Raw genomic sequence first — 27812 nt, forward strand, 5'->3', positions numbered from 1 at the left:
AGTCGTGCACCACTCTCCTTAAAACTCCCCACCCACCGGGCTCTATTCTACCTAATACTCCATTCCAAAGTGACACACACACACACACACACACATCAGCCTGGTCTCATATACTAGACGTAACATAGTACATGTAATTCTGGGATACTCAAATGAGTATGATATGTTATGTTTGGTATGGTTACATAAAACAGATGGTTACTTAAGGAAAAAATGAAAGTAGGGTGGTTGGTCTGGTGTATAATGCAAACGACTAGCAACGCATCATGGACAACATTTTAACTAATTAGCACTTTTCAACTACTTGCTACTTTGCAGCTACTTAGCATGTTAGCTAACCCTTCCCCTAACCATAACTCAAACCTTAACCCTTTTAGCTAACTTCCCCTAACCCTATCCTTAACCCTTTTAGCTAACCCTTCCCTTAACCTTAACCCTTTAACCTAACTCCTAAACTTAACCCTAACTCCTAACCCTAGCCTAGCTAATGTTAGCCAGCTAGCTAACATTAGCCACCTAGCTAGAATTCGTAACATATCATACGTTTTGCAAATTCATAACATATTGTACGTTTTTCAAATTTGTAACATATAACATGAATTGTAATTCGTGACATATCATACAAAATGGATGATGGACATCCACAAGTTAATACATACCATATGAAACATGTCATACTAAATTGAGTGTCTCGGATTTACATACAGAATAATACAAAATGCTCTGAGACCTGGGTTGCACTCACACACACACACACACACACACACACACACACACACACACACACACACACACACACACACCTTTACAGTCTAATACTCTCAGAATAGTTTTCTGGCTTGACCCCCCCCCACACACATGCACACCCACACACTCGTGTGAGGCCGTGGGTACACCCCTTGTCTCATGCGGTCCGAGTGGAGCTGAGTTGGCAGCTCTTAATAGGATTAGCTGATAAGGGTCGTAGGTCAGTCAGAAGTCTGTGGAGCTGAATTCCTGACTTCAGATCCCCCACAACGGGCCACATTCCATTTCTACAACGATGCTGACTTCAGATCCCCCACTCAAGGACACATTCCATTTTTACCGTTAGTCCCCTTCCCCTAGCCCAGGGCTATTCAAACCTTGAGGTTTGCAGCACTGCTGGTTTTCATCCTTCCCATCTAATCTAGATCTGTTTCTGATTTGTTGACACTTTCCATTTCTACCCATAGACCCTTTCCCTTCACCAGAATGTATCATTTGGTGAGGGCTGCACAATACTACTTATTTTTTAAATCAGAAACGTACCATGCCTGGATCACCCTCAATCACCCTCCAATGGTTAACGGGTTGATCATAAGACTCATAAAGGCCATATGTGCTGCTCAGGATCAAACTGTCCACTTACTACCTCGTTAAGAGCTGCCTCGTTAAGAGCTGCCTCATTAAGGGTAATTAACCTCACAGTGTTTCTAATGGTTTATAATGAGGGTCAATATGGCTACGTTTACACAGGCAGCCCAATTCTTTTTTTTTTGACAAATTGGTCTTTTGACCAATCACATCAGAACTTTTCACATCAGATCTTTTTCAGAGCTGACCTGATTGGTCAAAAGACCAATTCATAAAAAAAAATATCAGAATTGGGATGCCTGTGTAAATGCAGGCTAAGAAGCAGTTTCTCATGTTAAATTACTGTACTTCCTCAAGAGAGATTCTCACATGAATAGCTCACATTTCTGTCCTGTCCTATTCCTTGCGCATGGTGAGCACTCAGAGAGAGATGCACATAGAGAGTTACAGAATGTCAAACAAGCCCAATGTGTAACTTTAATCAGAGATATTTCAGTTATAAACCATTTGTATGGTATTTACTGTATTGTTGCCTACATGTATTTGTACTGTATTGCTGCCATGTCTGAGCAGCTGAACTGAGCCATGGGATGGCTCCTCTGGGCTGCCACAGGAGGCCAGTGTTTCTAAAGAGTTCATTTGTCCACAAACAAACTCACACAGGGCACCATCTTCCCATTAACCTTCTCCTATTTCCCTTCAGGAGACTGAAAAGATTTGGCATGGGTCCTCAGATCCTCAAAAGGTTCTACAGCTGCAACATTGAGAGCAACCTGACTGGTTGCATCACTGCCTGGTACGGCAACTGCTCGGCCTCCGACCGCAAGGCACTACAGAGGGTAGTACATCACTGGAGCTAAGCTCCCTGCCATCCAGGACCTCTACACCAGGCGGTGTCAGAGGAAGGCCCTAAAAATTGTCAATGACCCCAGCCACCCCAGTCATAGACTGTTCTCTCTGCTACCGCATGGCAAGCGGTACCGGAGCGCCAAGTCTAGGTCCAAAAGGCTTCTTAACAGCTTTTACCCCCAAGCCATAAGACTCCTGAACAGGTAATCAAATGGCTACCCAGACTATTTGCATTGTGTCACGCCGCAGTGACGCGTGCTGCTACACTCTGTTTATCGTCTATGCATAATCACTTTAACTATACCTACATGTACATATTACCTCAATTAGCCCGACTAACCGGTGCCCCCGCACATTGACTCTGTACTGGTACCCCCCAATGTAGCCTCGCTACTGTTATTTTCCTTTTTTCTTTACTTATCTATTGTTTATCTATTACCTACATTTTACTTAAAGATTACACTGTTGGTTAGGGCTTGTAAGTAAGCATTTCACTGTAAGGTCTACACCTGTTGTATTCAGTGCATGTGACAAATAAACTTTGATTTGATGACAAAACAGCCCTGACCCTTTCCCTTCCACTAGACCCCTACAGCTGTGGAGGAATCTGCCCTATCTGATCACTTCAGGTGTGAATACAACAGGAAGGTAGAGCCTTGGGGAAGGGGCTGGGGGTTGTTTCTGCTCAGCCTGTGGTGTAAACATAGAAACCTGTGAGACCCCATAGTAAACAATAATAATAACAGCAATAGCATGATAAGAACACAAACCATACAGGATGAGTTAACATTGCTGGGGAAAGGGAGGGGATGGATATCGGAGGTAGAACTCTGTACAAACTGTAGAAAGACTGTAGAACTCACTGATCCTATGTACTAACCAGACACATAAGGCTCTCTTCCTATGTAGATACTGCGGCTTGTTGAAGCAGAATACACTCACTCACTGACTTGTTGACATTGAACAGAAAGGTAAATACTGCCTGCACTTAAATGAGCTGACCTGATTCAAAGGACTACATCAACCCGACGCATTTTTCTAACACTAGTAGCCTTTCCCCTGAGAAAAAAGTGCACTGCATAGCTGAGTATACTCAGAACTCAAACTGCTGCTTGATCTTTCACACACAAGGAAAGATACCGAACTGAATGGCCTCAAATCATAAGACAGCACGAGTTAACTGAATGACGACAGTCCCCAGAGAGGGATAATCTGAGCCACTGTGATTAAAGATGAACGGACAGATAAATGTTATTTAATTAAAGGCTCTGATTTAAAGGTGTAGTTCACCGCAAATTATGAAATTACTTATGCGTTCCCTTACCTTGAATGTACTCTATGGGCCAGGAGAAATTCAGATCCACACTCTGGGTGCAACTAATCCACTCTCAAATAACTAAATCACATATAGCAGAGCTATTGGTACCTTCCCCACAGAGAGGTAGAAGTAATTCAACCTGGGGAGGATACAAAGATACCTTGATACAGATTGACTGAACTAGAGATACCAGAGACTAGAACAGAGAGATCTGTGATGAAAACCTGCTCCAGAGCGCCCAGGACTTCAAACTGGGCCGATGGTTCACCTTCCAACAGGACAACGACCCTAAGCACCCAGCAAAGACAATGCAGGAGTGGCTTCGGGACAAGTCTCTGAATGTCCTTGAGTGGCACAGTCAGAGCCCGGACATGAACCATATCAAACATCTCTGGAGAGACCTGAAAATAGCTGTGCAGCGACGCGCCCCATCCAACCTGACAGAGCTTAAGAGAATCTACAGGGAAGAATGGTAGAAACTCCCCTAATACAGGTGTGCCAAGCTTGTAGCGTCATACCAAAGAAGACTCGAGGCTGTAATCGTTGCCAAAGGTGCTTCAACAAAGTACTGAGTAAAGGGTCTGAATACTTATGTACATGTGATATCAGTTTTTTTTTTTTTTTTTTTATACATTTGCAAAAAAATCTAAAAAACAGTTTTTTCATTGTCATTATGGGGTATTGTGTGTAGATTGATGAGGGGGGAAATGATTTAATGAATTTTAGAATAAGGCTGTAACGTAACAATGTGGAAAAGGCCAGGTGTCTGAATACGTTCTGAATGCACTGTATAGACAAAAGTATGTGGACACCCCTTCAAATTAGTGGATTCGGCTATTTCAGCCACAGCTGGTGCTGACAGGTGTATAACATCAAGCCCACAGCCATGCAATCTCCATAGACAAACATTGGCAGTAGAATGGCCTTACTGGAGAGCTCAGTGACTTTCAACGTGGCACCGTCGTAGCATGTCACCTTTCCAACAAGTCAGTTCATCAAATTTCTGCCCTGCTAGAGCTGCCCAGGTCAACTGTAAGTGCTGTTGTTGTGAAGTGGAAAGTCTTGGAGCAACAACGGCTCAGCCGCGAGGTGGTAGGCCACACAAGCTCATAGAACGGAACTAACGAGTGCTGAAGCCCATAGCGCGTAATAATCGTCTGAAAACACTCACTATCGAGTTCCAAACTGCCTCTGGAAGCAACTTCAGCACAATAACTGTTCTTCGGGAGCTTAATGAAAGGGGTTTCCATGGCCGAGCAGCTGCACACAAGCCTAAGATCAACATGCGCAATGCCAAGTGTCGGATGGAGTGGTGTAAAGCTCACCACCATTGGACTCTGGAGCAGTGGAAACGCGTTCTCTGGAGTGATGAATCACACTTCACCATCTGGCAGTCCGACGGATGAATCTGGAATTGGCAAATGCCAGGAGAACGCTACCTGCCACAATGTAAAGTGCCAACTGTAAAGATTGGTGGAGGAGGAATAATGGTCTGGGGCTGTTTTTTATGGTTCTGGCTAGGCCCCTTAGTTCCAGTGAAGGGAAATCTTAATGCTACAGTATACAATGACATTCTAGATGATTCTGTGCTTCCAACTTTGTGGCAACAGTTTGGTGAAAGCCCTTTCCTGTTTCAGCATGACAATGCCCCCGTACCCAAAGCAAGGTCCATACAGAAATGGTTTGTTAAGATCGGTGTGGAAGAACTTGACTGGCCTGCACAGAGCCCTGACCTCAACCCCATCGAACACCTGTGGGATGAATTGGAACGCCGACTGCAAGCCAGTCCTAATCGCCCAACATCAGTGCCCAACCTCACTAATACTCTTGTGGCTGAGGCGAAGCAAGTTCCTGCAGCAATGTTCCAACATCTAGTGGTAAGCCTTCCCAGAAGAGGGGAGGCTGTTATAGCAGCAAAGGGTGGACCAACTCCATATTAATGACCATGATTTTGGAATGAGATGTTCGACAAGTAGGTGTCCACATACTTTTGCTCATTTAGTGTGCCTTGATACAGATTGACTGTAATAAAGAGACCAGCGACAGAGTCTAGAACAGAGATACCTTGATAAAGATTGATAGAACTACAGATACTATAGACTACAACAGAGATACCTTGATACAGATGGACTGAACTGCCTTCTGTTCCTTGGTTTTGTTCAAATTGACCAGGCTGTACACCTTCTTCATGCTGTCAGAACAAACGCTTTCCACCACACAAAGACTGTATTTAACCGTGGACTGACCGTGCTCGACTGTGACCTGATCGCGTTTGATGAGAAGGTTCAGGGATAAAGGCTTGCTAAGCTAACACACTGAGAGGCACTACACCCTATGCTCTCAGGCCCAGGTTATTGGTACATACAGTATGTAGGATCTTAATTTGAGCCAGTTTGCTACAGCAGGAAAATAATCCTGCAGCAACAGGAAATGTGAATTATTATGAGGATTATAATTAATGGACATTTGTTTTGTAGGGGTTGATACATTTTTCATTAGGGAAAATCAAGTCCATCTTTTGTTCTGAAAAAGTGGAAATTACAAACTTAAAAAGCCTTTCTAAACTGTGAATACACTGAATACATTACAAGTTTGCATTTCCTGCTGTGCAGGGAAATTCTCAAATTAAGATTCTACATCTGTTAGAGGAGGCAGGTGAGAGGAGAGACAGAAGAGAGAAAAATGAGTGGGCCAAAGAAGAAAAGAGCCTTTGTGAGCTGAGAAGACGGGAGGAGCGGTTCCAGGATGGAGGGCTGGGACAGAAAGAGGGAGAGAAGGAGGGGAGGTATGGAGGCATGGAGAGAGTTCATACAGGATCACTTGAAGCCTGTAATGAACATGAATAACGTTTGGAGTGTTCTCTGATTCCCAAGCATAAACATAAAAAACACAGAAGTGTGTGTGCATGTGAGTTTGTGTGTGTCTCTGTGTGTATCAGAATTCCCAGCTAGCACATTTAGTTCCTTGGAATTTGTGAGAACGCATGTTTTTGGTTTCATATTGGTTGTTGGAACGAAGCCATATGTTTCCTGACCAGTAAAACTGAACGTTTTTTAAACATTCTGAGAACAGAAGTAAAAATATAGCCTTTTCTGTGAACCTTTATTTTTAAGTTGCAGGGAAGTTCTGAGAATGTTTTACTCTGATCCCTTGTAACGATATGAGAATAGAAATTATTGGTTATTTGGAGGTTTTTTAATAACTTCCTTAAAACTTTCACAGAATTGTTCAATAATAACACTGCTATCTTATTTTGGGGTAGGACACATGGAAATTATTTTCCTTAGGAATTAATCATGCAAATACATTTATTTTGTATTGTGACATGGCATCAGTGACATTCTAAATTATAATCTTAGGTTGTCTATCCATGGAAATAGTTCACTGCACCACCAGGATGGAGCTAGCATGTGTAACACACGGTATATGAACCCAGGTCTCCCACAGGAACAACCAACATCTTAAACCATTAGACCAAGACAAAATTCCCTCTTGGGTGGAGGGCAGACACTGGTTTTGAAGTTCTCAGGTGGGGCTACCACATCACGTGACCATGACTGACTCATGTCCTCTACACATGCCTTGTTTTTTTACGCATACAAAGCTGTTTATTTTAGTCTATTCAAACAGACCCCATTTCAAAGGAAATAAGCACTCATTAAGATCCAGTGTGACCAATTAGTGGGTGCGGACAACACACCTGAAAACACTTAACAAGCTGGAGGATAGAGATAGTTTTGTTGATGCTGAGAACAGAATGTATATGTTTTTAAATAACATTCTTTGATGATCTCTGAAAGTTACTAAAGCTGTCTTGTGCTTTTTTATGGAACGTTTTCTAAACGTCCTCTGAACAATTTGAGAACATTACTTTAAATAGAACCATGAGGAAACCTGTGGGAAATGTTATGCTGAAGTACTGAAATTCCTCAGAAGAATGTTGTTTCTTAACATTTTCTGAACTATTTGAGAACATTCCCAATGTCAAACCAGTTGGAGAATGTTCCTAGAACATTATAATTTGTCAAATTAAATGTATCCATGCTTGAACTTTTCGGAAACGTTCTGTTAAAGTAATGAAATACCATACTATTTTTTTGTTGTTGACCATTTCCTAAGATTTTCTCAGAATGTTCCAAAGCCAAGCAACTATCCTGCACCATTCCCAGAAGAAAACTATCCTGCACCATTCCCAGAAGAAAACTATCCTGCACCATTCCCAGAAGAAAACTATCCTGCACCATTCCCAGAAGAAAAAGAAACATAGGACAACCACGCTCTTACCAAGCTCAAAATATGGTTCTCAGAACATTATGTTCTACCTGGGTTGTGTCTGTGTGTGTCTAAAGGAAAGGTGTGGAAAAACAAACATAAGCATGTACAAACACAAAAACCATGGACAATTACACACACACAAACTGTGAGAGCTCACTTGTCCCGGTGACTACTCTTATTCTTGCTAGTAGTGGAAGGGGAGCACTCTCTCTCTCTCTCTCTCTGCATGCTGGGAGTGTTTGGTGCATGCTGGGAATTGTATGAGCGAGTGCGAGTGGTGTCTGGAGTTAGTTTTCTTGCACCCTATCACTCGTACCGGGCATCTCCTCCACTGCCTGGGAAACTAGCCCCACCTGAACCCCCTCCTGTACCTCATTGCTCACAATGGAGAGGGATGTGGCAGAGGGGAGTCAGGGGTCTGTGGCCTCAGTTGAGAAGGATCAGGAGAGGGATATGGACATTTCTGATATCCCTGCTGATATGATAGAAGCTGGCAACGACTCAATTTACAATCTAGATGAGGTAAATGGGTTCCTGGACCAGGCTTTTGTGAAATTTGTTAAATTGGCAGATTTTTTGTTGTTGTTAAGTTTGTGAGGTCAGCTGTGGTGTTACAGAAGACAGTGGGGTTAGAGCAGTTGAGTGTGAAGAAGCATTTCCACTTGAGGGAATTTGTTACTGCTCACGGCAACAAAAGGTAGTGGGAAATGTGGTAAGGTTAAGAGAAACTTAAAACAATGATAATTATCATGCCTCATAGGGTGCTTATTTCTCTTAGTCTGGTTTCTCTGTGGTTTCTCTGTGGTTTCTCTGTTTTTCCTTTCTCTTTTCTATATGGTGGTACTAAGGGTAGGTTCTCTCAATATTAATGGGGGAAGGGACAGGAATAAGAGGGCTTGGGTATTAGAAGTAATAAAACAGAAAAGGCTTAATGTAGTTTTTCTACAAGAGACACATAGTGATGAGGCTAATGAGGTTGACTGGGGTATGCGGTGGGAGGGGCAACATATACTCAGTCATGGTACTAATTTCATTGCTGGGGTGGCAATTTTGTTTTCCTCAGGCTTAGGGGTGACTGTGGTATCTACAACAGAGATTTTTCATATGTTTATGCTCCTAATGAGGGTACAGAGCGTATTGCTGTATTTGATCAAATAAAGGAAACCTTAAAAGACAGTGTGACCAAGAGGGGTGTATGGTTTTAGGGGGGGACTGGAACTGTACTGTGGATTTTACTGTTGACCACAATGCTGAAAAACCTCACCTGCGGTAAGCAATTTGTCTGTCTGGTCTACTAACTGAGTTTGAGCTTTCTGATGTGTGGAGAGTAAGACATACAAAAGGTAGGCAGTACACATGGCTAAAAGTTAATGATGGTCGTATCAGTGCAGCAAGGTTAGACAGGTTGTATGTATCTGAACACTACTGTGGTAGGGTTGGATGGTTAGACAGGTTGTATGTATCTGAGCACTACTGTGGTAGGGTTGGAAGGTTAGACAGGTTGTATGTATCTGAGCACTACTGTGGTAGGGTTGGAAGGCTAGACAGGTTGTATGTATCTGAGCACTACTGTGGTAGGGTTGGAAGGTTAGACAGGTTGTATGTATCTGAGCACTACTGTGGTAGGGTTGTAAGGTGTGACATTACTCCTGTGGGTTTTTTTGATCACCATATTGTTACTGTTGATATTGTCCTGTCCACGAAGGTCATCACCTTATTGGAATTTTCATGTTAAGTTATTACATGATGCCAAGTCTTGTGAAAAGTGTTTGTTGTTTTGGGAAAAATTGAGGGTTATTACATTGAATTCTGAGTCCTTAGACAATGGTGGGAGGTTGGGAAGGCCCAAATGTGTGTTTTGTCAACAGTATGCTCTCTGTCTAGTATTGAAGTTAAAGAGAATTTCAGGGCCCTGGAACAGGACATAAAATCAATTGAATTGAAGTTGCTCACTCAGAATGACCCCGGACTAGTCATGAACTTACAGGACAAGAGACATGAACTGAGGTAGTTTTTACATGAAAGAGTGAAGGGTGTCTTGATTAGGTCTCGCTTTGCTACCCTCAAGGATATGGATGCTGCTAGCACTTTTCTTTTAACCACTAGGACAGTCGACATTGCAACGCAAACAGATGGTCTGCCTTCGTCTCCCTGATGGGAAGGTGACCACGGACGATGGTGAGATGCGCCAACATGCCGTGGATTTCTACTCTGCCCTCTATAAGTCAGAGGATTGTGATCTTCTGTGTGCTGAAGAGTTGTTACATGGACTTCCTCAATTGGACCCTGAGCAGAGAGTTGCTTTGGACTCTGACATTACTCTGTAGGAGCTGTCCACTGCAGTTATGCAGCTCTCGTCAGGCCGAGCCCCAGGTATCGATGGTTTACCATCTGATTGGTTTGAGCTGCCCCATCCCCATCCAAAGGGATATTAGGCAGAGATGCCCAATTTCAGGACAGTTATATTGGCTGGCAATTGAACCAATGATTCGTTTTTTAAGAGCAAGGCTTACTGGTTTCTCTGTGCCAGGGGTTATGAAGGGTCCCACGATAGCACTGTCTGCGTATGCCGATGACATGACAGTTTTTATTACAGATGGTGAGGATTTTAAGGTTCTCTCAAACGCTTTAAAGGTGTATGAGGGGGCCTCCTCATCTAGAGTCAATTGGGAAAAGAGTGAATTGCTGTGGGCAGGTCAGTTTCAGATAGGGTCTGCTCCACGGTTAGCCGGGGGGCTTCAGTGGGGCAGAGATGGGATGAAGATTTTTTTTTCTTTCTAGGCTCTGATGTCTTTCAAAAAAAGAACTGGAAGGGTGTGGTGGAGAAGGTGTGTGCCATATTGTCTGGGTGGAAATGAGTGCTACCCCAGCTGTCTTATAGGGGAAGGGTGCTGGCATCCAATAACCTAGCTGCCTCTACCCTATGGCACAGACTAATGTTTTTACAGCCACTGGGGGGTCTGATACAAGAGCTTCAGAGGAACCTTGTCAATTTTTTTCTGGTCTGGACAACATTTGATTAAGTTGCAGCCCTGTACCTGCCACAAGGGTTGGCAAGGACTGGTGGATATTTCTTCTAGGATCATGGCATTCCGGCTTCAAGCAGCCCAGAGACTGTTGTACAGTGACGGTTCTAGCTGGGTCGACTCAGCCTACACATTGATGAGGAGAGTGGGCTGTTTGGGCTTAGACAAGCACCTTTTCTTCTTAAAGCTAGAGGGGGGTGATTTGTCTGGACTGACTCCATTCTATGAGTCTGTTATGCAGGCTTGGAGAGTTTTCGACATGTCCCGTAAGGCCGGCACCCCACCAGGGATGTGGCTTTATGAAGAGCCTCTTTTTCATAACACTGTCATCCAGTCCTGTGCTATGGGTTCAGTCAGCCTACGTTCATGCCTGTTAGGTGTGGGGTGTACCAAGCTGGGTCGTCTGATACGGAGCAGGAGCAGATCGTTGGAAGAGCTGGGAGAAAGAGTGGGGGTCCAATCATCTCGGCTACTGAGGAAGGTCGTAGGTGAGGTCTGCGATTCCTTGCCAGTACTTCATCAGCAAAACTCTCTCTCCCAAGAATTCAACCATCTACACAATAATTTCCATGATGCTTTGCTCATACAACTAAGGTAAGTAAGGAGTTGCGAAAGGTTTAACCTTAATGTACATCTCTTCCCCTCTTACATACATCTTTTACGAATTTTACGCACTACAAAAACAATGTCTAAGAACGGAAAGTCCATCTGTGCTTAGTTACTTTCTCCTTTGTTCAATGTCCATGATGCGAAAGCGGTCGCGATCTCTTCACCAGAAGGCATGATATCGCACACAACTGCACCTACACCATATGGACTAGCATCACAAGGTAGTTGGATGGGCAATGACGGTTCAAAGTTCGTCAGTGGCTCAGATTTTAGGAGTTTCCTTGGTTTTCAAAAATGCTTCCTCACATTGTTCTGTTGATTTCCATGTTTTGTCCTGACAAAGCAACTGATGCAGCGGCTTCAGCTTTGTTGCTAAGCATCCGTTGAAAATCAGTAACCCCAGGAAAAAAGGTAGTTTGCTCATGTTCTGTGGAGCTGGGGCGTCCAAGATAGCCTTGACCTTGGACGGAGCCGTGTGAAGGCCCGTGGCATCGATGACGTGTCCGAGGTATTGAACCGATGATTAGAAAAATGCACATTTGTCCTTACAAACTCGCACTCCATAGTCCTTAAGTCTCTGTAAGGTCACATCCAAGTTCAGGAGATGGTCCTCTTCATCCTTTCCAGTAACGAGGATGTCATTCAGGTAGCATTGTACTCCTTTGACTTGTCATCCACATACATCTGCAAGTAGGCTTGACAGAGGTTGATTTTCCTGAACTTTGACCCCCAGCTAAACACGGGAAAAGGTCATTGATGCTGTAGAAGATATTGCTCAGGGTTAACTGTGTAATTAAAGTCTCCACATATCCTGGTTCCACCATCCTTCGTACGATGAGTGTTGCCCATTCACCCATGCTGACGGGCTCCATTACTTTGTTCTTGACTTTTTATTTTTATTTTATTTCACCTTTATTTAACCAGGTAGGATAGTTGAGAACAAGATCTCATTTGCAACTGCGACCTGGCCAAGATAAAGCATAGCAATTTGACACATACAACAACACAGAGTTACACATGGAATAAACAAAACATACAGTCAATAATACAGTACAAAAAAGAAAACAAAAAGTCTATATACAGTTAGTGCAAATGAGGTAAGATAAGGGAGTTAAGGCAATAAATAGGCCATGGTGGCGAAGTAATTACAATATAGCAATTAAACACTGGAATGGTGGATGTGCAGAAGATTAATGTGCAAGTATAAATACTGTGGTGCAAAGGAGCAAGATAAATAAATAAATACAGTATGGGAATGCGGTAGATAGATGGGAAATTTACAGATGGGCTATGTACAGGTGCAGTGATCTGTGAGCTGCTCTGACAGCTGGTGCTTAAAGCTATTGAGGGAGATATGAGTCTCATGCTTCAGTGATTTTTGCGGTTCGTTCCAGTGATTGGCAGCAGAGAACTGGAAGGAAAGGCGACCAAAGGAGGAATTGGCTTTGGGGGTGACCAGTGAGATATACCTGCTGGAGTGCGTGCTATGAGTGGGTGCTGCTATGGTGACCAGTGAGCTGAGATAAGGTGGGGCTTTACCTAGCAGAGACTTGTAGATAACCTGTAGCCAGTGGGTTTGGCGACGAGTATGAAGCGAGGGCCAACCAACGAGAGCGTACAGGTCGCAGTGGTGGGTAGTATATGGGGCTTTGGTGACAAAACGGATGGCACTGTGATAGACTGCATCCAATTTGTTGAGTAGAGTGTTGGAGGCTATTTTATTGATGACATCGCTGAAGTTCGAGGATGGTCAGTTTTACGAGGGTGTTTGGCAGCATGAGTGAAGGATGATTTGTTGCGATATAGGAAGCCGATTCTAGATTTAATTTTGGATTGGAGATGCTTAATGTGAGTCTGGAAGGAGAGTTTACAGTCTAACCAGACACCTAGGTATTTGTAGTTGTCTACGTATTCTAAGTCAGGGCCGTTCAGAGTAGTGATGCTGGATGGATGGGCAGGTGCGGGCAGTGATCGATTGAATAGCATGCATTTAGTTTTACTTGTATTTAAGAGCAGTTGTATGGCATTGAAGCTCGTCTGGAGGTTAGTTAACACAGTGTCCAAAGAGGGGCCAGAAGTATACAGAATGGTGTTGTCTGCGTAGAGGTGGATCAGAGAATCACCAGCAGCAAGAGCGACATCATTGATGTATACAGAGAAGAGAGTCGGCCCGAGAATTGAACCTTGTGGCACACCCATAGAGACTGCCAGAGGTCCGGACAACAGGCCCTCCGATTTGACACACTGAACTCTATCAGAGAAGTAGTTGGTAAACCAGGCGAAGCTGTCACAGAAGTTGTCATGGAGAGAAGAGGACCAAGGCGCAGCGGGATTGTGGACACTCATGTTTATTAAATAAAACACGTAAAGCATCCACTTGAAAACAACAATAAACAGTACTTACAGCAGCAACAGTCTTGCAGGCACATACAATGCAGTGCAAGGACAACCACCCACAACCCCAAAGAAAAAACACACACACCTATATAGGACTTCCAATCAAAGGCAACTCAACACACCTGCCTTCAATTGGAAGTCCCAATCACCAACACAACATTTAACAAACACAAACCACCTGCCACATCCTGACCAAGACTAACATAATTACGCCCTCTGCTGGTCAGGACGTGACAGAAGCAATCATTTGAGAAACCAATGCAGAAACAGAGTGATCCTTTTTCTTTACTCTCCTGGATAGTCACCAGTTGAAGTATCCTGGGGTAAGGAATGTTTTAGACATTTTTGATGAAAAAGAATGATGAAATACAGAAATATCTAATTTACATAAGTATACCCACCCCTTTTCTATGACACTCCAAATTGAGCTCAGGTGCATCCGATTTCCTTTGATCATCCTTGAGATGTCACTACAACTTGATTGGCGTTCACCTATGGTCAAATCAATTGTTTGGACATGATTTAGAAAAAACACACCTGTCCATATAAGGTCCCACAGTTGACAGTGCATGTCAGAGCAGAAACTATACCATGAAGTCCCAGGAACTGGCTGTAAAAGAATTGTGATGAGGCATATACAGTATCTGGGGAAGGGTATAAAACAATTTATGTTGAGAGTTTCCAAGAGCACAGTGGTCTCCATCATTGGGAAATTGAAAAAATATGGAGCTACCCAGACTCTGCTAGAGCTGGCCGTCCGACCAAACTGAGCAACCAAGCAAGAAGGACATTGGGAGGTGACCAATAACCCAATGACCACTCTGACAGAACTACAGAGTTCCTTGGCTGAGATGGGAGAACCTGACAGCAGGACAACAGTCTCTACAGCACTTCATCAATCTGGGCTTCATGGGAGAGTGGCCAGATGGAAGCCACTCCTGAGAAAAAGGCACATGACAGCATGCCGGGAGTTTGGAAAAAGGCACGTGAACGACTCTGAGAACATAAGGCAAAAGACTCTGTGGTCTGATGAGACAAAATTAAACTCTTTGGCCTGAATGCAAAGCGCTGTCTGGAGAAAACCAGGCACAGCTAATCACCCATCTAACACCATCCCTTACGTGAAACAGGGCGGTGGAGCATCATGCTATGGAGACTGGGAGACTGGCAAGGACAGAGGAACAATGAATGGAACCAAATACATGCAAATCCTTTATGAGAACCTGCTTCAGAGTGCAAACGACCTTAGACTGGGGGTGAAGATTTATGTTCCAACAGGATAACGACCCTAAGCATACAGCCAAAGCAATGCTGGAATGGCTTCAGAACAAGAATGTTAAAGTCCTTGAGTGGCCCAGCCAAAGCCCAGACTTGAATCCCATTGAAAATCTGTGGAAAGACTTGAAGATTGCTGTTCACCGCCACTCCCCATCTAATTTAACAGGGTTTGTGAAAATCTAGGAAGAATGGGAGAAAATCACCAAGACACCTCAAATCTGTAATAACCACCAAAGGTGCTTCTACAAAATATTGAATCAGCGGTGTGAACACTTATGTAAATTAGATATTTCTGTATTTCATTTTCAATACATTTTTAAAAATTTTAAAAACATGACTGTCATTATGGGGTAATGTGTATAGATGGATAATTTTTTTATTTTTTTTAACCTATTTTGAAATCAGGCTGTAACTCAACAACATGTGGAATAAGTCAAGGGGTATGAATACTTTCTGAAGGCACTGAATTCAATGACCTTTGCCAAGGTCAGATTACTTTCAGTCAATAGTCTCTTTTGTGTAACTTCACTGCATAGCCTACATACCAGTCTGTCTCTAATGGTGTCATTTAGAACATCATTAAACTCACAGTGCTCTGTCAGCAAACATTGTCACTGATTTTCCCTCTTCCTGATTTATTCTGTGGAACCTTAACCTTTCAGCAATAACTAGTGGTTTTGGTGAAAAGTGCCCTTTCATTATTTTTACGATGTCCCCATATGTCTTATTACCTGGCCTGTCTGTAGCAGGCTGCGTAATAAATTAAATGCCTTCGACCCCATTACACAAAACAAATTTGGCACAATTTTGTCCTCATCAATGTCATTTGCAAGAACAAAATACTCAAACCGTTCTTTATATAAGTTCCAGTGTTCAATGCTTACATCCAACTGTACAATGTTCCCAACAATTCCAGCCATTTTTTGTTTCTCAATAGGCTCCTGATTGTCACTCATTTTAATATTGTCCTCAACCATGGCAACATTCTGTTCTGCCACGGCAACAATTTCCTCAGTCACGTGATATGCATTCACTTCACTCACTGACGTTTCTTCCTCAAGTTTGCTTGTTTAGCAGTTTTTAATTCCAAAGTTCATCTTCAAAGTTGAATAAATGTCCTTTCCTTTACCCACTGTATATTCTTCCCTTTTTAAGCACGTTGTTTTCCCGCTCCAACGCTCATCTCAAATGATTTTCTGCCGTCCCTGACGATGCTAACTCTCTCTCTTAGCTAGCTTGATTATGCATGAACTTGCATCTGTCCCTATGGCTCAGTTGGTAGAGCATGGTGTGTGCAACGCCAGGGTTGTGGGTTCGATTCCCACGGGGGGCCAGTACAAAAATGCATGAAATGAAATGTATGCATTCACTACTGTAAGTCGCTCTGGATAAAGCGTCTGCTAAATGACTAAAATGTAAAAATCTGCTAGCGATACAGGGTGCTACCACTAGCCTAGACTGTACCACATAAAATAATAGTTTTAAACATGTTAAAACCGACTTCTTCTGGACAGAATAGTCACTGTCGGTTCAGACTTACTCGTCGCCAATCTTTTGTTATGTCTTGTGGGTTTCATAGCCACGTTTTTATAACAATTCAATAATGATGAGACAGGAAAGAGGAATTCAGTTCAACCATTTATATGAACCTGATCATTTCTAACTCCCATGATGTTTTGTGCATACAACTAAAGTAAGCCAGGCAGTACGAAAGGTATAACCTGGTATATATACAACACTGGCCACTGGCAGGGCCATGATGAACAGAATAAGGGTATGCAGATCACAGGAGGTTGGTGGAACCTTAATTGGGGAGGACGGGCTCGTGGTAATGGCTGGAGCGGAATCAGTGGAATGGTATCAAATACATCAAACAGTAGAGCTGTGTTTGAATACCAATACTAACATTCTGTATATTACATACTTAATGAGAATATACTACATACTATATACTATTAGCTCATTTTAGTATACTGTAAACAAACTGTAGTTGAGCGTACCAGAGCTTCGCCTGTCTACCAGAAGTTGATGCTGTTGCTATGAAACCTCTTGCTAGCTTTTTAGCATAACAAATGACTAGCTTGTAAGGGTGCGTGCTGGTGGCAGGGAAGTCAGGCGCAGGAGATCGAACTTGGTATAAAACGGAGCAGTTTAACCTGTTGGGGATAGGGGGCAGTATTTGCACGGCCAGATAAAAAACGTACCCGATTTAATCTGGTTACTACTCCTGCCCAGTAACTAGAATATGCATATAATTAGTAGATTTGGATAGAAAATACTCTAAAGTTTCTAAAACTGTTTGAATGGTGTCTGTGAGTATAACATAACTCATATGGCTGTCAAAACCCTGAGACAAATCCTAACAGGAAGTGGAAATCTGATGTGTGGAATCACTTCAAAGCCTTTGCCATTGAAACACACAGGGACTTATTAATCATTTAGCACTTCCTAAGGCTTCCACTAGATGTCAACAGACTTTACAAAGTGGTTTGAGTCTTCTATGGTAGAAACTGACCCAAAGAGAGGCTTGGGAAGTTGGTCACAGGGGGAGGGCCATTACTACTATGACGCGGGCGCCCATGGGAACCCTTTTGTTCTGAATCGTTTAGTAAGACAATGCAATCGTCCACCTTGAATATTATTGAAGTTCGGGTTGAAAAAGGCCCTAAAGATTTATGTTATACAACGTTTGACATGTTTGAACGAACGTAAATATATATTTTTTGCACATTCGTGACGACAAGTACATTATGAGTAGCCTTCGGGACGCGCTAACAAGAAGGAACTATTGGGACATCAATTATTAACTTTTTCGAACAAAACTACATTTGTTGTGGACCTGGGATTCCTGGAAGTGCCTTCTGATGAAGATAATCAAAGGTAAGGGAATATTTACAATAGTATATTTGATTTTAGATGGTTCCAGGATGGCGCTAACATGTATCGCCTAGCCTATTTTTCTGAGCATACCACGTCGTTTATTGCAAAGTGTGATTTCCCAGTAAAGTTATTTTTAAATCTGGCAATGCGGTTGCATTCACGAGATGTTAATCTATAATTCTTTGAATGACAATATTACATTTTAACAATGTTTTCGAATAGTAATTTTGTAAATTGTAGCGCTGATTCACCGGAAGCATTTGAGGGAAAATATTTTCTGAACGTCACGCGCCGATGTAAAATGCTGTTTTTATATATAAATATGAACTTTATCGAACAAAAAATGCATGTATTGTATAACATAATGTCCTAGGAGTGTCATCTGATGAAGATCATCAAAGGTTAGTGCTGCATTTTGCTGTGTTTTGGGTATTTGTGATGCATGCTAGTTGCTTTGAAAATGGCAATGTGATTTTTTTGGCAGGGTACTCTCCTAACATAATCTAATGTTTTGCTTTTGCTGTGAAGCCTTTTTGAAATCGTGGTTCAATTCAGGAGAGGTGTATCTATAAAATGGTGTAAAATAGTCATATGTTTGAGAAATTGAAGTTATAGCATTTATGAGGCAGGGAAGTCAGGCGCAGGAGATCGAACTTGGTATAAAATGTAGCAGTTTAATAAGTGCTCAAAAACTCTGAAAACCAAAATATACAAAATAATAAAAGTGGGTACAAAACCCGGCGCACACCAGAACATATCTTGCACATAGCTTACAAACAAACAATCACCGACAAGGACAATGAGGGGGAACAGAGGGTTAAATACATAACATGTAATGAATGGGATTGGAACCAGGTGTGATACAATACAAGACAAAACCAAAGGAAAATGAAAAGAGGATCAGCGATGGCTAGAAGGTCGGCGACTTCGACCACCAAACGCCGCCCGAACAAGGAGAGGGAACAACTTCGGCGGAAGTCGTGACATAGCTAGACATTTTATGACTTTGGGTGTGTTCTTAATCTGGAGTACCAGAAGGCCCGCTAGGCATTCGTAATTTCAGAGCATTGTCAGATTTTTATCAGATTATCCGTTTGTAAATTCAGAGCGTTTCGCTCTCGGAGCATTCAGAGCACACACTGGACGTTCTGGCCTCACAACGGCAGTCAAGCACCCAAGCTAACAGGCTAACATTGCCTAGCTACTTCCAGACACAAATAAGAGAACACCTCACTCTGACCATTTTACTCGCCATAGCAGAGATGGTTAGGTAGTTTTCATGTTATCCAGAGTGTTGGTGACTGTAACTGTGCTGCTGGCGACAATTTAATTACTTTATTATGCTGATGATTACTGACACCGGCCATATTCAACGGGTGTTGAGCGTTCGTAAATTCATCAGTTATTCTGCGCTCTGGTACACTCAGACGAGAGTGCTCTGAAATCGGAGTAGATAGCCATAGCGAATTTACGAAAGCACCAGAATGTCCATTGAGAATGCACAACAACTAAACCACTTAGATAAACTAAGAATTACGGGGTTAATCAGGTCAATAAACATTGGATAGTTAGCTAGATAGCATATAGAGTAGCAAGAAAAAGTATGTGAACCCTTTGGAAATACCTGGATTTCTGCTTAGATTGTTCATAAAATTTGATCTGATCTTCATCTAGGTCACAACAATTGACAAACACAGTCTGCTTAAACAAATAAAACACAAACAATTAGATATTTTCATGTTTTTATTGAACACACCGTGTAAACATTCACAGTGTAGGGTGGGAAAAGTATGTGAACCCTTGGATTTAATAACTGGTTGACCCTCCTTTGGAAGCAATAACTTCAAATGAACTTTTTCTGTAGTTTAGACCTGCACAACAGTCAGGAGGAATTTTGGACCATTCCTCTTTACAAAACTGTTTCAGTTCAGCAATATTCTTGGGATGTCTGGTGTGAACTGTTCTCTTGAGGTCATGCCACAGCATCTCAATCAGGTTGAGGTTAGGACTCTGACTGGGCCACTCCAGAAGGCGTATTTTCTTACATTTACATTACATTTCAGTCATTTAGCAGATGCTCTTATCCAGAGCGACTTACAGTAGTGAATGAATACATTTCATACATTTTATTTATTTATTTATTTTTCTCCATACTCTTCTGTTGAAGCCATTCTGTTTTTGATTTACTTCTGTGTTTTGGGTCTTTGTCCTGTTGCATCACCCAACTTCTGTTGAGTTTCAATTGGCGGACAGATAGACTTACATTCTCCGGCAAAATGTTTTGATAAACTTGGGAATTCATTTTTCTGTCGATGATAGCAAGGTGTCCAGGCCCTGAGGCAGCAAAGCAGCCCCAAACCATGATGCTCCTTCCACCATACTTTACAGTTGGCATGAGGTTTTGATGTTGGTGTGATGTGCCTTTTTTTCACCACACATAGTGTTGTGTTCTCCTTCCAAACAACTTAACTGTAGTTTAATCTGTCCACCGAATATTTTGCCAGTAGCGCTGTGGAACATCCAGGTGCACTTTTGCAAACTTCAGATGTGCAGCAATGTTTTTTTTGGACAGCAGTGGCTTCTTCCGTGGTGTCCTCCCATAAACACCATTCTTGTTTAGTGTTTTACGTATCGTAGACTCATCAACAGAGATGTTAGCATGTTCCAAACATTTCTGTAAGTCTTTAGCTGACACTCTAGGATTGTTCTTAACCTCATTGAGCATTCCGCACTGTGCTCTTGCAGTCATCTTTGCAGAACGGGCACTTCTTTGGAGAGTAACAACAGTGCTGAACTTTCTCCATTTATAGACAATTTGTCTTACCGTGGACTGATGAACATCAAGGCTTTTAGAGATACTTTTGTAACCCTTTCCAGCTTTAAACAAGTCAACAATTATTAATCTTAGGTCTTCTGAGATCTCTTTTGTTTGAGGCATGGTTCACATCAGGCAATGCTTCTTGTGAATAGCAAACTCAAATTTGGTGAGTTTTTTATAGGGCAAGGCAGCTCTAACCAACATCTCCAATCTTGTCTCATTGATTGGACTCCAGGTTAGCTGACGCCTGACTCCAATTAGCTTTTGGAGAAGTTATTAGGCTAGGGGTTCACATACTTTTTCCCACCTACACTGTGAATGTTTAAATTATGTATTCAATATAGACAAGAAAAATACAATAATTTGTGTGTCATTAGTTTAAGCATACTATGTTTGTCTATTGTTGTGATATGATGAAGATCAGATCAAATTTGATGACCAATTTATGCAGAAATCCAGGTAATTCCAAAGGGTTCACTTACTTTTTCTTGCCACTGTATTTAATATACTGGCAAGTTTGATGTATTAGTAGCCAATTAACGTTAGGTAGCTAGCTAACATACTGGTATATACTGCTGTAATATGCTTTGTAGTTCGTAAGGATAGCATAGCTAGCAAATTGTCAGCCAACATAACGTGTAAGGTAACTTGAAAAGTCATTACTTTGTTACATTGCTCAACATTTTCTTAACATTTGTCATAATTAGTTAAAGCAATGAATTTGTATCCGCTCTTATTGGACTGCACATTTTCTTCCATTTTCCTCAAATCTGAAAACGATATGAAGCCACGCCCACTTTCTGAAGAATTGAATTATGGGCCCTAAAAGTACGGAAATAGTGTCCACTGCTCGTATACTTCGTATTTTGACTAATGCAGTACGACATCTGGGAACTTTTGCCATACTAACTATATCCATAGTTTGACCAATAAGCATACTATTTACTCAATTTACATCACAAATAGTACAGTTAGTAGGGTTTGTATGAGTATTCGAACACAGCTATGGTTTGATGCCATTCCATTTGCTCCATTCCAGCCATTATTATGAGCCGTCCTCCCCTCAGCAGCCTCCACTAATGCAGATGCACGCCTGCTACCAGTTTGGGACTAAACCAGTAGAGAGAGTGCTCAGGACAGGTTGAGAAACTCATGTCAGTGTGGAGAACAGCAGCACACTTTATTTTGGTAGAGCTTTGTAGATGGAGAAACTGTAACTGACCTGAACACGCACACAAATAAAGCCTATATAAATAAGGTGTGGGTGACAATAGCTGCACACTCTGACCTTCAAAGGCTTCAGAGTGAACCTGTTTTTCTGAAGGCCCAGACTCTCAGTATAGCTTACCTAACGAAGTGTGGGTGTGGTGTGTTTACCTCATGAAGTGGGTCACTCTGGCACCCTCTGAATGTCACCAAACTGACCTAGTACAGGTTCACAACCTTTAAACAACCTTTCTATGCCAGTTTATGAATATTCTCTGTACAACATCACTTTGCCTCTCATTGAAGGCTTTTAATGAATATAACCTTAAAAATGTATATCCCCCGTAGATTGACTTGCCTAGTTAAATAAAGGTTGCCTAGTTAAATAAAGGTCAAATAAAATAAATTAAATCAAATATTTGCTACACTGAACAAAAATATAAACACAACATGCAGTGTTGGTCCCATGGTTCATGAGCTGAAATAAAAGATCCCAGAAATGTTCCATACGCACAAAAAGCTTATTTCTCTCAAATTTTGTGCACAAATTTGTTTATATCCCTGTTAGTGAGCATTTCTTCATTGCCAAGATAATCCATCCACCTGACAGGTGTGGCACATTAATAAACTGATTACCCATAAGAGTCTAAGCCCTGTCTAAGCCTGGGGGTTCTACTAAACTATATGGAATTGTTTTAAGGTCATACCAATGATCATTTTGCTATTTGATTTGGAATTTGAAGACCCCTTGAAGTATAAAAAAAATATATACAAAATTATTTGATGAAAAAGTATTTTTGGCCTTACTGCTATTAGCCCATTTAAACGCATTGAATAACAGATTCACTACATGGAACAGATAGTCCCCCCAAAAAATGTAAAGGAAGTTTGTCCTGAAGTGTCTGTCCTATATCTGAGCGATATAAGAAAGCTCAGGAAACATTTGTTATTTTTTGTACGTGTATTTAACCCCTTATTTTTGGCACTAAACAGTCTCTATATACAATGCCTTTGGAAAGTATTCAGACCCCTTGACTTTTTCCACATTTTGTTACGGTACAGCTTTATTAAAAAAAATGATTAAGTAAATAACAATTCTAAGCAATCTCCACACAATACCCCATAGTGACAAAGCGAAAACGTGTTAAAAATGTATTAAAAATTAAAAACAGAAATACCTTATTTACATAATTATTTAGACTCTTTGGTATGAGACTCTAAATTGAGCTCAGGTGCATCCTGTTTCCTTTGATCATCCTTGAGATGTTTCTACAATTTGATTGGAGTCCACTTGTACATTCAATTGATTGGACATGATTTGGAAAGGTACACACCTTTCTATATAAGGTCCCACAGTTGACAGTGTATGTCAGAGCAAAAACCAAGCCATGAGGTCAAAGGAAGTGTCCGTAGAACTCCGAGACAGGATAGTGTTAGTAAGGCACAGATCTGGGGAAGGGTACCAAAACATTGCTGCAGCATTGAAGGTCCCCAAGAACGCTCCCCATCCAACCTGACAGAGCTTGTGAGGATCTGCAAAGAAGAATTGGAGAAACTCCCCAAATACAGGTGTGCCAAGCTTGTAGCATCATACCCAAGAAGACTCGAGGCTGTAATCGCTGCCAAAGGTGCTTCAACAAAGTACTGAGTAAAGTGTCTGAATACTTATGTAAATATAACATTTCATTTTTTTCTATTTAATACATTTGTAAAAAATTCTAAAAACCTCTGTTTGCTTAAGTCATTATGGGGTATTGTGTGTAGACTGATGAGGGGGAAAAAACAATTTAATCCATTTTAGGATAAGGCTGTAACGTAACAAAATATGGAAAAAGTGAAGGGGTCAGAATACAGTATATACTTCCATAGATTTTTTCCATTTGTAAGGTGGGACCTTCAGATGAGTAATATGAGGACTGTAGGCGTTCGAGAGCAAAACCGACATGTACGTGTTTCTCGAGTGTCTACCCTTTACATTGAGCGGTCATATTCGTGTGTAGCCAAACTGTTCTGACGCTACAGACGATTTTGAGAGAAGACCAATTTTCGGAATGTCTCATGGTCTGACAAACACCACTCTAGTTCTGTTACCTTTCACCACAGATGCCTAAGTGCGACACAGGCGGATGCAGTGGATTAAGATGTATCCAACACAAAAAATACATATCTCTAGCTAAAATTAACAGATATTTATGCAGATTTTATTATTATGCTAATCAGATTTCCCCAGGGGAGTGGACATCGACCTTAGCGGGTTAAACAGCATGATCATTACAAGGCTGCCCCATGTGCTGGGGACAATAAAAGGGCACCCTAAAATGTGCAGTTTTGTCACAGAACACAATGCCACAGATGTTTCAAGTTTTGAGGGATAGTATGCTGACTGCAGGAATGTCCACCTGAGCAGTTGCCAGAGAATTTAATGTTCATTTCTCTACCATAAGCCGCCTCAAACATCGTTTTAGAGAATTTGGCAGCACGTCCAACCGGCCTCACAACTGCAGTCCATGTGTATGCCATCTTGTGGGCGAGCGGTTTGCTGATGTCAACGTTATGAACAGAGTGCCCCATGGTTGTGGTGGGCTTATGGTATGGGAAGGCATAAGTTATTGACAACAAACACAATTGTATTTTTTTATTGATGGCCATTTGAATGCACAGACACCGTGACGAGATCCTGAGACCCATTGTCGTGCCATTCATCCACTGCCATCACCTCATGTTTCAGCATGGTAAAGCACAGCCCCATGTCGCAAGGATCTGTACACAATTTCTGGAAGCTGAAAATGTCCCAGTTCTTCCATGGCCTGCAAACTCACTAGTTATGTCACCCATTGAGCATGTTTGGGATGCTCTGGACCAAAGTGTTTGACAGCGTGTTCCAGTTCCCACCAATATCCAGAAACTTCACACAGCCATTGAAGAGAAGCTGGACAATATTCCACAGGCCACAAACAACAGCCTGATCAACTCCATCCGAAGGAGATGTGTCGCGCTGCATCAGGCAAATGGTGATCAAACCAGATATTGACTAGTTTTCTGATCCACGCCCCTACTTTTTTTTAAGGTATCTGTGACCAACTGATGCATATCTATTTTCCCAGTCATGCGATATCCATAGATTAGGGCCTAATTTATTTATTTATATTGACTGATTTCCTTATATGAACTGTAACTCAGTAAAATCTTTGAAATTATTTGCATGTTGCATTTATATTTTTGTTCAGTATATATTGAACAAATCCATCTTGCATCGATTAAGGTTCAAAATGTTATGGGCCCCCTAAACTGGTTCTGTGCCCCACCTTGGCCTCCCCATTCATAATCGTCTTGACACCAACCTGGTCTCTGAGCATTTCATATTATTCTGTAGATAAATCCAAGATTCTCCATTTAGTATGATATGTTATGTTCGGTAAGGTTACATAAGACAGATTGTTACTTAAGGCAAAAATGAAATTAGGTCTGGTCAGGTTAGATGGATGGATGGGTTTATGACACAAATGTCTAGCAACCCAAAGGTTGTGAGTTTGAATCTCATCATAGACAACTTTAGCTAATTAGCACCTTTTCAACTACTTGCTACTTTTTAGTTACTTTGCAACTACTTAGATTAAAGGGTTAGGGAAGGGTTAGCTAACATGCTAACTCCTAAATTTAACCCTAACCTTAACCCTAACCCCAAACTCTAACCCCTAACCTAGCTTCCAATATAGAGCTAGCTAACATTAGTGGCATAGCTAGAATTCATAATATATAGTTTAGAAAATGTGTAACATATTTTATGTTTTGCTAATTTGTAACATATTTGTACGTTTTGCAAATTCGTAAAATATAATACAAATTGTAATTCGTAACACATCATACGAAATGATGGTGATGAAAATCCACAAAATAATACATACCAATACGAAACGTATAATATCATACTGGAGTATCTCGGATTTTTGTACAGAAAAATATTAAATTCGCTGAGACCAGGTTGCAAGCTATATTTCACAAGGTGGATTGGTTCCTTTTTGGTCATAACTTTAGAAAGTCCAGTTATACAGCCTTGTATTCTAGTCCCAGCAATAGCCTAACTAACCCCCTACATATTAAATGCGTTTCTCATTTACACTTATCGTTCTATGTACTTCGGTCACAGTACCATCAAGATTTACAGACGCTCTGTTCGGATCTGCGTGCCTCATTGCAGAAACATGCAGTCGCGACATTTGTTTTTGATTAACATTATATGCTGTGGTGATGTCTAACGTTGGCGCATGTCTTGGCGCAGACGAAGTTGCTTTTGATAATGCTTTTAATTGTCGCAATTGAGATCTGAGCAGACACTCCCTTCATCTTTCAAACCTTGACGTGTAGCCTATCACACATTGATTCACTGTCACAGTAAAGATGGTAGGATGCTATCCAACTAAAGTTGCATTGATTGAGCAACTCAAACTGTTGAATGCGCGGTCTAGCACATGTAGTAGCCTACTGAAGTTAAAACTCAACCCCCCACAGTAAAAGCTGGATAAGACACGAGTATAGGTAATTGATTTATCCTCACCCTCTCCATATTTAGCGCTTCGATCACTGTCTCTCCCGCCCCAACGGACACCTCGGCCCCGTTTTCGTTGGACGGTTGAGACTGCTCGCTCCATCTGGTCTCGGCTGCATGCAACATCTTCCACAGGTTGGGGTTGCATGTCGACGTTGAGAAGGTAGTAGCACCACCCTCTTCTTCTGTATGCAGTTCGGGAAACATGATCGGTAAGGTTAGGTCTTTATCTGGAGAAGGAGCGTCAGTCTGTTCAGATTTCTCGGCCATAACTGGACTGGTGTTGTGGTGACTGAACTAAATAACCTCTTCTTTTGAAAGTATGAAAAAAACACAGGTAAGGGCGGGTCTGAGCAGAGGTATGATCTGTCCAGTAGGCTAAGTACCCACATACCTTCCACATTCCAAAATGATGACTATGGTGACTGAAAATGATGACCTTCCACATTCCAAAATGAAGACAGATTTTACTGTCTATGTTTGTGACCCTGATGACACATTTCACTCTGCCAGTATGTGTTCATTTTCAACACATAACACACAAAGCAAAAGGCACAGTGACATGTGTTTACAGTAAACCCTGTAGTCATGATAGCCATACAGAGAGGCAGATCACATCCACATTAAGGATTTAGGCCCACAGCCCAAAAATGTATTTTGTAACTTCCATTGAATTTCAATTGAAACTTCCATTGAACAACCCCTCACTGGATGGCAGTCCAGTGAAACGGTTCACTGAACTGCCATCTTTTAAACACAAAGAAGGTTGCAACAAAGACAATGATGAAGATAGTCAGTAGTCTTTACTGTCAGGGTGAGTGTTCAGGAAGTCTTTGCTCTGCCCTTCATGGGGCAACTCAGGCGCTCCGGGGGTTGTTTCCGAGGGAACCGGTAGCAGAGGGTGTGTCTGCGGAGCATGAGGAGAGGCGGCAGGGGCAGGCTTTGGGTGGTGGAGGTGTGTGTCATTCCTAAAGTCTGAGGGTTCTCTGTCTGCGGCCCATATCGTCCACGCCTTCAACACACAAACACACATATAGACACACACAAACACATATGTGACTCGTTTCAGGAAACTAGGCGTATGTCGCGCGTCACTACTTCACAGGAGAACATAAACTTTAACATTTTTATCAAAATGCGTTTTTTGGCAGAAATGCCTTCTTGAACATGTGAACTTTCATGTGCCTTAATAACAAACTTGTATGCCATCTGTAAATGGGCTATTGTTATTTTACTGCTGCTCTTTAATTACTTGTTACTTTTATTTCTTATTCT

At 41.8% G+C, this 27812-nt stretch overlaps 1 protein-coding gene across 4 annotated transcripts in view; it reads right to left on the minus strand.

Annotated features, from left to right (window-relative positions):
- Positions 1–27004, minus strand: part of LOC106561320 (putative adenosylhomocysteinase 3) — a 35574-nt gene extending 8570 nt beyond the window's left edge. Inside the window, exon 1 of one of the 4 annotated variants that reach the window (XR_014379102.1) lies at positions 26547–27004. Coding sequence is in view for 2 of the 4 variants with exons in the window: in XM_082957279.1 (XP_082813405.1) it covers positions 26547–26807 (261 nt within the window). In the remaining 2 variants the exon portion in view is untranslated. Of the gene's footprint in view, positions 23–26546 lie in introns of those variants that run through there. The other 3 variants (XM_082957279.1, XM_082957278.1, XM_082957280.1) reach the window with 3 other exon arrangements.
- Between the last annotated feature and the right edge of the window lie 808 nt (positions 27005–27812).

Source organism: Salmo salar, chromosome 10 (assembly GCF_965601325.2).
Source record: "Salmo salar chromosome 10, fSalSal1, whole genome shotgun sequence".
Taxonomy (NCBI): domain Eukaryota; kingdom Metazoa; phylum Chordata; class Actinopteri; order Salmoniformes; family Salmonidae; genus Salmo; species Salmo salar.